The following is a 10,772-nucleotide window of genomic DNA, read 5'->3' as shown; positions in this document are numbered from 1 at the left end:
TGACTTTCTTTCTTTATTTATTTATCTTTCTGCACAGAAATATACACGGGTGAGATATTCGGTGTCTCACATGGGCTTGGCAGGAGCTCTGGGTGCACCACCCTGCCGAAGAAAAGAAACACAGGTGAGAACACTGACCACAAGAACTCAGCTCAGTCAAATACATCTGCCAGTTTAAAACACATCTGTCAGATTGAAATACAAAATACAATAATTCACATTCCATGCAAACTGTGTTATGGCAGATGACTGCCCGTCTTTGTGAGCTATTTGTAAAAATTATTGTGATGATGCAGCGCTCTGGTTGACCAAAGCAATCCCACCACAGAGGCCTGTGTGCTGCAGATGATAACGATACTTTGAAAACATGAATAACCTCACAGGGGCAAGACAGAGCGGATATTATGTCCACTGTATACACACAACAACAGAGTGCTAAGTGGACTATCACTTTACATGAACTGGTGGCCTTTGTGTTGATGCGTCCCTAACAGTGATGGAGACAGCTGATTGGCTGGATTTCTGATACTCACGCTGGGCCTGAAGCGGGGTGGGGGGGTGCGGTCTTTGCGTGCCTCACGCGAGCGGTTCCTGACCACCTTACTGTGAATGGCACAGCTCACACAGTAGTGCAGTTTGACGTAGAGCTTGGGCAACACATAGGCTAAAGAGAGTGGACAATGTGTCAAAGTCCATACATTTCACCACAGAAAACTCACCACATACTACAGTCACTCTCACTACACAATAACAAAAAGAGTAGAGCAACAACGCCTTCTTACCAACGTGATACTTTATTCAATCTATGCATGAAATAAGGACATTTTCTACATCCTTTGAATGAAGGAACATTTAAAGTTCTGTTTTCAAAAGCAACAATAAGAAAAAATCCATAAAATTAACATAGATTATCAATTGTTTTTGACCACCTGTGCAAAAACCAGCACATCATTAAGAGGAAAAATACAACATCACCCACATCCAGAACTTGGTTTGCAAAATATTTGTGAGTTAAAACTGATAAATATTTTTTGTATCTGTATCAGTAACAGCCAAAATCAAATGTCCACTCTTGTTCTGGTCAGAAACTGCCATTCAATCAAAATAACCTCCATCTTGGTCATCAACACCTAAGTCTGCACTAGTTAAAACACTGTCTATCCATCTGTGTCGACTTAATGACTGAAAAATATATAAAAAAAAAAAGTCAGCGCTAAACTTGAGGCTTTTCATTTTGATTTGGTAATACTTATTGATTTCACTGAACATTTCACATATTTATCACAGAATGAGCTAAGACTCTAGCCGTTTCTCAATATGTGTTCTTCTCTGTACTTGCGTTCTCGTGGACTTGTGAAACGTTACCAGTCACGGTCGCAGGACTGCTCCATTTCAAAGTTCACATCTAGCCAGAACAGATCAAATACCCTCGATTCATGTGTTCTGTGTTCTCTATTCATGGCTTTAATCAAGGCTGCATCAGGAGATGACTTGTGTAGGCTTGGGGAGTCAAGTTGCCCAGAATGCATTTCAGAATGCCTAACCTTGTGCACTCACTTAAAAAATGTTTTTTGACTCTTAACATAGATATGGGTATCTGTCTTTTAATGAACTTAATGAAACCACTCGTAGGTCAGGTTTCCTTCCAGCAAATGAAGAATTAGCTGTAATGTTAGTTATTATTGACTATCACAGAATAATAATAATAATAATGATGTTTATTTAGAGCCCAATATCACTATTTATAGTCTCAAACGGCTTTACATGTCTATAGCAAAGTCAAATCAAAATTATATTATAAATAAGTTCGAGAAAATAGATAAGTCTTTAGTCTCGTTTTAAAGGTATGGAGAGAGTTTGCCTCTCTAACTTCTGTAGGTAAACCATTCCAGAGGAAGGGAGAGCGGTAAGAAAAGGCTCGGTTGCCAGTGGACTTCTTTTTAACTCTTGGAATGACTAATAGTGCAGAATCTTGAGAGCGCAGGGTGCAAGGTGGGTTATAGGGTGTAATTAAGTCAGACAGGTAGGAAAGTGCAAGCCCGTGTAAAATTTTATATGTTAATAAGAGGACCTTAAAATCTGCCCTTGCATGAATTGGGAGCCAATGAAGGGAAGCCAGGACAGGGGTAATACGATCAAACCTCCTCGATCTGGTCAGAATTCTAGCAGCAGCATTCTAGACCAGCTGAAGACTATTGGTAATAGAGGCAGGCAGACCAGAGAAAAGAACATTGCAGTAATCGAGGCAAGACGAATGCGTGAACAATGGTTTCTGCATCAGCCATACTTAGAAAGGGCCCAATTTTAGCAATGTTACGGAGGTGATAAAAGGCAGTTTTGGTTGTGTTCTTGATATGAGTGACTAGCAAGAGACTAGAGTCAAAAATTACACCAAGGTTTTTAGCTGAAGAGTTTTGAGACATGATGCGGTTGTCAAAATTTAGGATAAGATCACTAAAGAGATGCTTATGCGTATTTTTGATTGTGATGGCAGAGCGATGCTGTGTACTTACAGTCAAAGACGCTGGCTTCTGATATGTCCCTAACAGCCGCTGCCTCCACGATATTTCTGATGACGAACTTTTTGATGGCTTTGTCTTTGGGCACACACCGGGCACAGTTGGTGCAGCGGATGGGCTGGACATGACCTCTGCCCTTCTTTGCACGTCCGTTGTTCCTTCTCTTTTTAGTCTGCCAATTAGTACACAACAAGGTTAAACTTCGTTAGCTTAGAGTCGACATAATTATAGCTTTTCATAATTAACGTCAGGGTTTCTAATTAGTGATAGTAAACAATGAGGGTACACGCTTGTCAACTTTTACATCTGATACCCTTCTGTAATACTTCACTACACTGCTACACAAACGCTCAGCTATAGACAGCGCAAAGACAGGCTGATCTCATCGACACACTCAACAGCTTCTATTTTGTTAGAACCTCCTGGTTATCTGTCTTCTCGAGACACCCAGAGGAATATAAACATTAACTCATCTGGCCAATGAGCCACATGTGGTTTCAGCAAGATGTCAGGGAAATCAACAAAAACAATAAGACATGTGACTCTCTTCAAGACGGGTAAAACACAGACTCACAGATCAGAACTACTCGGACTTGGTCACATATGCTCCAGGTCTTGCTAATCAGAAATTAGAAACAAGTTATGACATCACGGTAAACCGAAGAGAATCAGAGCACAAATAGAGCAAAATCTGCAGCCTCCGTTGCTAGCCTTGCTGCTAATATAGCATATCACATGCCACACACAGTAAACCGCAACTGGTTTGTAGTGTATGAAAAACCAAAGCAACAGCCTACTGGACAATAACAGGGTAGAAACTTAAAAAATGGCGTACTACAAAACATTAACGAAAAGACTGGTCTCATCTTGCACTCTGGTAGAGACTACATACAGTTCAAACTATTTATTTCATCACACTACTTCTCGACTCACCATCTTGAGCAGGAGGAAAGAGAGCTGGAAACCGGAGCACGGGAAACGTATGTTTATCCGCCACTTAAAGGCAATTTTTGTAAATGAAAAAATGTGATAAACTTTGAAATACAAAGACAGAAATACTGATTTAAATTTAAATTGAATTTACAGACATATGAATTGAACAGCTCAGAGGTATTGATTGGTTCATCTCAAAAGTATATGGGTTTATTCTGTCTCGGAAGAATTATTTTTTACATTCGAAGGTGATTGGTCCCTTCCCATAATGCATCTGAAGAAGAATTCACAGGACGACCGTCGTGCTAAGAAAATCCGACTGCACTTGCAGGCTTCGTAATTATGTGACGGCGGATGTTACTGACGTGGGTCTGCCGTGGTGAAACTACAATGTTCCCAAGATAGACTACTAAAAGCGCACTTTAAATACTTCGCCCCATGCTTTCTTACCATGTTGTTTCATGCAGGCTGTATAAACGTGGACGTGAAAAATGTTACTTAATTACCAAGGTTGAAATTGAAAAAAAGAGGAATAACTGTATGTTAATCACTCACTCACTTCGAGTTCAAGGAAAAGTGGTTAGGACATAGCACGTAATTTTTTTCGACCGCAGCTGCAGTCTTAACGAGCATGCTAAAGATGCTAAAGTAATTTTGAGCGCATGCTAGGTAGTGGAAGTGTTTTGAATGAAAAATGTAAAACAGTAAAATCTAGTGGGAGAACAAATAAACATATATCTACCACTTACAAGGTGGAATTACTGGGTTACAGATACAATTCAGTATTACAATGATCAATAAGAGTTGCGCGGAACATGCTGTCTTTTGTGTTCACTGCTAACAAATAACCATAAACAGTTCCTTCATCAAAATAAAATACAGTACCAGTATGTTAATATATTGTGTAAAACCTCTGTCTCTAATTGTATTTACACTACTTCATCCCTTTTTAACTGCCAACACCAAAAGTAACACCACCGTGTTTAAATACAGAGCTGAATCTCTGTAAAACTTGTGCTGACTTTTTGCATTCTGTTCTCTCTAATGACTAACGCAGCAGTGAAGCTGCCATTGGCTGTCTTTAAAAACGCCTCCACGTATACTGCATCAGACTGAAAACTTTGATCGTCTTTTTTAAGGTGAGCAGTGTGGCTGGGTTCTCGGTCATATCTGGCCCAGGCTGAGAATTCTCTCCCACAGTATCATGTTGATCTGAGCCATTTTTAGAAAATAGAATTTAATTTGTTGTGCAATTACTAATGCTTGCACTTAAGTACTAAGACGTTTAATCAGAAATAGTTGAACAATTGTTAATACATTTAAATTCATACTGTGAATTTTAACTGTTTTCTGTTAAGAATTTAAGTAAGAATGCATGAGCACGAGGCGATTTGCAGCAGCCCTTTTATAGTCAGAAATCTTTAGAAACTGTTTAGAAACTGTTATCTTTTGGAGAGCATATATTCTTTGACCAACACCGTCACTTTGTCATGTTGCTTTATTTTTTATTTTACTTGTATTTAGGATAAGCAAATCATTAAACGAGAAAGCTTCAGCCGGAGAATCTTTGTGTTGCGTCAAGGATACGCTTGAAACTGTCAAACAGTTAGTTACATTCATATAATCATTTGTTTTCATGAACAGCCGAATGATGCATCACTTTAAATGTTGCTTCCACAAGGAATTGTGGGACGGCATTATCCCTGAAAATCCACGATCCAGCGCCGTTCTCTCTACTGCTCTTCCACTATCCATACCCAGAAGCACGATCCATTCTGCACATGCGCTAAAGTCAGTGAATGCGCAGAATTTAATCTCTTTTACGACACTTTCCGATCTGTTCTACACGTGTGATTTTTTACATCATTGTTTTGACTGTGCATACGACAATAAACACTTTAACTTTTTGACTTTTTTTTGACACCGACTCTACCTCACACTCCCTTTTGGCTGGACACTAGTTATGTGTGCCTGCGTACTTGTACTCTGCTGTCACGATCCAGCCTGGTCCTTCCACTGCTTAGCCATGTTTTCCCTCTCTCCTGTTTGTGCCTTGTTTCCTGGGCTCCGCTCCAGGATTTTGCAGTTTCACCTATCACCAGCCTTCTCTCCACACATCTGTTCACTGTCACCTCATTAGACTGTTTTAAAAGCCATGTTTCATCCATTCAGTTCTTCCCAGGGGGGTATTCCAGAAAGTAGGTTTAACAAACTCTGAGTTTAATCCTGAACTCTGGAGTTGATGAACCCTGAGATAGGAAACTCTGAGTCTTCAGTTCCAGAAAAGCTGATCTGAGTTAGTTCAATCAACTCTGAGTATGTTAACTCTGAGTTAAGCACGTGCATGATGATTATTAAAAAGCCAAAAGTAAATATTCAGTGGCTATGTCAACTTGGAGTAGCTTTGACCTACAACAGAATGCTGTTTTAAGACACACAAATGTCCTCTTGCCTAATATTTTGCTTAGCAGATTAACATTTGAGTTCTATTCAGCTAACAAAAAGAAGGGAAGAGGCCCACAAAATGGGTGGAGGGCCATCACCTCTGACAGAGGCAGAGGAGCTGGCCTTGAGCCATAAAACTGGGCAACCAGTGGCTGAAGGCATCCTTCAGCTGAAGGAGGGAGCTTCTCTCTCTCATTCTCTTGTTTTTAATTTCTCCCAACAGTCATTGATGGTCTCATCAGCCTTTTTGAGCCTCTTGCCACAACAGGACTTCCTGCAGTTGTAAGTACTCAATACTCCAGAGATTTTGCCAAATATAGTCATTTAAAGTATACTGAAACAGAATGCTCTTCATCACAGGATGATGATGAAGACAGCTTGTCTGCTGCCACAGAGAGGGATTCAGAAAGGCCTACAGAGGTTTACATCTCAATATTATGTATGGTGGCTACTGATATTTCTCTCCCCATTTATGTTTTTTTGCATTCTTGTGTGAAATTTTGAATTTGAAATGCAAATTGAAGTGATGACATGTTCTTATCCTTTTTAACAGAGCGTGACTGGGCATTACCAGGAGGAGAGTCCATCAACCTCCACAGCACAAATTGACACAGGTGAGATGTTCAGTAAATGCAAGATTGATTCTGCATGTAGAGCTGTAGAATTTAATGTCCTCCTTAGGTTTTCTTGGTTACCAGTAAAGGAGTTGTATAAAATGCATCATCTGAAGAAAATGGCTAAAACTGGAAATGGTGTACTTGCATAGGCAGATTAGAAAGGCCTATTTTGAACTAAATTACTGGTACACCAGTTAAGAGGTGGGTGCATGGTCACAGGTGAATTGTTAATTGTCGGAACTATCTAAATATAGTAATTGTTGCATTTGTAGGAAATAAAGACCAAATAAAATGTCTGATTTGACTGCGGAGGTGTGGTGGTATCTTAATCCATGAAATGATTTTGGCAAATTATGTCTCAGATGGCTCCTCCATCTGGGACATCTGCAGGGCGGATGGGACTGTCTTCCTCAGGGTCGTTCATTTGCGCAGCAGGGTGCTGCTCTCCTCTAATTGTGGCAACATTATGGAGAACAACACATGCCACAGCAATGTCACGCCCTCTCTGGGGTTACCCTGACTTTACGCAGACACTGGAACCAGGCTTTGAGCATGCCTATTGTCATCTCAACCCGGGCTGTAGTCCTGCAGTGGGCCACACTGAAACGTTGTTGGGGGCCCAGCTCATGGTAAGGGCTCAACAGAGAGGGCTGGCATGGGTACTCTGTCACCAAGCAGGAGGCCATCAAACTCTCCTGTAGTTATATAGTGGATGTATCTAGAAGGTATTAAGAGGGAGTCAGTGGAATGATATTTGTACAAAGCTTTACTTGCCATGTGCAAATCTGTTGCTTAGGGTACACTAATGATACATTTGTGAGTTATGCACAGAGCCGGGCCACTTGCCTTCAACATTTGTGATCAAGTGTGCTGCATGATCTTGACGGTGCAGAGAATGAGAGATTAGTTGCAGTATATTGTGATGTATAATCTTTGTTACTGTAAGACAGTAAGTGTGCCTGCACCTTAATGCTGTGGAAAGACTTCCTATTCACATAGTCTACTTCATTAACTGAAGGAGCAGTGATGGGGATCTGTGTGCCATTAATGCAGCCTATGACACTGGGAAACCCTGCAACATAAAACTTAACCACTGATCCCACTCTCGAGGTCGCAGCAGAATATCATGAACACAATATAATTTGATCCTTAATGATCCTTACTGTACGTTCACACTGAGAGCGGCGAGAGCGTCAAAGTGACCGGAAGTCATTCATTCTCTATGAGAGCCAGCGTCTTTAAGCGGCGAAGAGCGTCGCGGCAAAGGGCGTCACGGCGAGGGTGGTTTGGGCGTTAAAATACAGTTGAAGTTCGGTATACTTTATGGTAATGAGATGACGCGGTTTGGCGGCAACCAATAGGAATTTGGAAGTGCTCCGCTCTAGAGAATTCTAGAGAACACAACAGTATAAACTATTGTTCCCACAAAACTTTTGGGCCTTAGCAAAATGGAAGAGAAACTGATTATATCTGTGGCAGGTTTCCCCATGTTGTACTGTAATGTAGGTTATGCACAAACGTTAGTGTTAATTAAAGACCAAGGCTAGTAAACGTGTCCTATAAACTCCATGCTGGAATTTGACCTGGCATTTTCTTTGTGAGCCAGCGTCGAAGAGCGGCGCGGCGAGAAGCGGCACGGCGAGGGCGGTTAAAGCGTCAGAATAAAGTTGAAGTTCGGTTAACTTTATGGTAATGAGCTATGACGTAGTTCGGCGGCAACCAGTCAGAATTTAGAAGTGCTACCCACTAGAGAATTCTGGAGAACACAATCGTGTAAACCCTTGTTCCCACCAAACATGTAATTTAGTTCCCAGCACAACGGAGGACAGTTTGATCATAGCCGTTGCGGGTTGAAATGTTGGAAATTTGACTTGGCATTGTTAGCATGTTAGCACTTAGCATCACCACAAAAGTCACACCACATAAATGGCTTATAATTAGTTTATTTCGTTAGTTTATTTTGTTACCAAACTTGTCATTGTAATTGTTCATTTCTTTCCTTAATTGATCAATTTCTCAGCTTCACATTTCAAAGATTTCACTTACAGTTAACTTGTACCCTACTTGTGGTCAGTCTGCATGTATCGGTTTACACGTTTGTTTGCCTTTCAGCCCCTACAGGTTTGCATGACCAAGCATTACGAATGAACTTGTACCCGCCTATTTCATCAACGTCACAGCGTCCACAATGTTCGATAGCGTTGTTGGCAGGGCAGCTTGAGTGAATTTTGACGCTCTCAGTGTGAATGTACAGTAGAGGTTTGTGCCCAGGAAACACTACGAAAATGTGCAGTAGCTGTTCAAGTGTAAAGCTACATTTTTTTTATGGCTTTCCCGATATGTTCTGCGTCGTCAATGTTAAAAAGGAAAATTTCGTTGGCAAAAAAACAAAGAGCAACGCAAAGAATTTGCTCTGATATGAGAGAGCCGATGTGTAAATATAATACATTTATACTTCACCAATAATCCATTTTCAGTTTCTGTATACACATGCTTATGTATATGTATTTCTTTTGGGGATCTTTTATTTTATTTATTGTATTTTTTTGTTGTGTGACCTCTGACATCTAGTGAGGTTACTCTGTAAATTCGCGGGTTCCTCCTCAGTTGGCTGGACGCTGTAATGAGGAGAGGTAGGTTTACACCGGTACTCATGCTGATAGCATGGTAAAGCGGGGGTAGAAATGCTAAACAGAGGCAAGAATCTTACCTTGAATAGGTCACAGATGCTGTGTATGCGTGTGCATTTTCTTTATTATTTATCGTGTACAGTACTTCTGCATATAATGCTAGTCGCCGGTCTTGGGCTAGGGTAGCGGAACACGTGTTTGGTTTATCATATGGTCTAATTCTCTGTTTCTTTCCTCCGTTAGAGATATGTGTGTAGACACTCACTTTTATGAAGGTCTTGTACTGCTGGTTTTGTGTGTCACACAGTCGGCTGGATGCTGTGATCAGGAGAGAATGAATCCAGTCCCTTGGTTGGTTAACTAGTGGTTATCATCTTCTTATTATACATCATATACAACACAACGCAGAGTCCAGAAAGAGTAAAAAGTGTCAGACCAGACCGGTCACAAGAGCAAGAAGTCAACGGTGTCTAACATTAGAGATGTGACGCCAGAGTTGCTCAGATAAATGATAGACTGTGAGGAAAAACGGTAACACTCGTTTAGGTGGTCATCAGGGAATGATAATACATCTTCAAACGCCGATTGGCTTAGCGAGGACAGGACACGCCATGTTTGATAGCTGCTTCTCGTTCAGCAGGAGGGAGGAGTTAGGGAGTTGAAGAACTCAGGGTTTGTTGAAGAAAACCTGCCAGCGAGCAGGTTAGGTTCACAGAGTCAGTTACCATGGTAACTAAGCCAGAGTTTGTTACCTCACTTTTTGGAATGGAAAATACAGAATTTCCCTCATCTCAGGGTTATCAAACTCAGAGTTTTCACTAAACCCGAGGGCTGTGCTACAAAGTGAGTTTAACCTACTCGGGTTTATAAAGGAAAGTCAGGGTTGACAAACTCTGATTGCCTGAATTGGTGTTAAACAGTACTGCGAAGGTGATTAAGATGTTGGTTTGTTTATTCGATGTCAAATCTAAACTTAATCGGAGATCTTAATCTTAATTGTGTGCGCTCACATAAAAGGGGCATGATTAGCAACGCAGGCAGTGTTTTTGCATAATGGCTCGTGCTCCGTATTTTTCCCCTGAAGAATGCACGTTGATAATGTCAGGATATGAGGAGTTTAAAGAAAAGTTAATAGCTAAATCTAACATCGTGGTGGCCAACAAAGCTAGGGAGGCAGAATAAATTCGTAAGGACAGAGTAAATTCGTAAGAACAGTGTTCTTGTCATGTGTTCTCTATTTTGTCTTACAGACTCTTCTTTTATTTGTAATGTGATTTGAGATGTGAGGACACGTAAAATAGTTTATGTAAATATGTGGAAACAATTAGGATAATTCAGTTGTAGCCTACACATGGGCTCCATGTCCGGAACTGACCTGTCACTCACTGTCAATGAATTAAGATCTACTTCGAAGAGCACCTTGGCTGTAGGGCTGTCTGTATAAATGTAATGCTATTGTGTTAAGAATAACTTCATTCTAACAGTCATTTCAGCTGCAACCTCAGTGGAAAGCACACCTGACAACAAGTCAGGATGCAATATAAAAATATTCTATCAAGTGGTGTGTATTAACTTTATCATTAATATTGAGTACAGATGTGGTGTGTGGCCTACACTTATAATAGCCT

General features: G+C 40.7%; 1 protein-coding gene across 1 annotated transcript; it reads right to left on the bottom strand.

Moving 5' to 3' along the window:
• LOC115814258 (40S ribosomal protein S26) lies at positions 1-3,519 on the bottom strand. Its single transcript, XM_030777025.1, has 4 exons — positions 3,453-3,519; positions 2,514-2,691; positions 534-664; positions 1-102 (listed from the first exon to the last, which is right to left on the bottom strand). The coding sequence occupies exons 1-4, from the start codon at positions 3,453-3,455 to the stop codon at positions 67-69; spliced, it is 348 nt and encodes a 115-aa protein (XP_030632885.1). The 5' UTR covers positions 3,456-3,519; the 3' UTR covers positions 1-66.
• Positions 3,520-10,772: the final 7,253 nt, after the last annotated feature.

The sequence above is a fragment of the Chanos chanos genome, chromosome 6, assembly GCF_902362185.1.
Source record: "Chanos chanos chromosome 6, fChaCha1.1, whole genome shotgun sequence".
NCBI classification, from domain to species: Eukaryota; Metazoa; Chordata; class Actinopteri; order Gonorynchiformes; family Chanidae; genus Chanos; species Chanos chanos.
The sequence above is the reverse complement of the archived record's forward strand: the minus strand, read 5'-3'. Positions and strand labels throughout refer to the sequence as shown.

What these genes read in the sequence shown, in the direction of transcription:
- LOC115814258 (XM_030777025.1), bottom strand. An exon ending in AGAAGCCAGCGTCTTTGACT is followed by an intron (nt 665 to 2,513) that starts GTAAGTACACAG and finishes CACTCTCTTTAG; the next exon opens with CCTATGTGTTGCCCAAGCTC. An exon ending in CACCCCGCTTCAGGCCCAGC is followed by an intron (nt 103 to 533) that starts GTGAGTATCAGA and finishes TTTCTTCGGCAG; the next exon opens with GGTGGTGCACCCAGAGCTCC.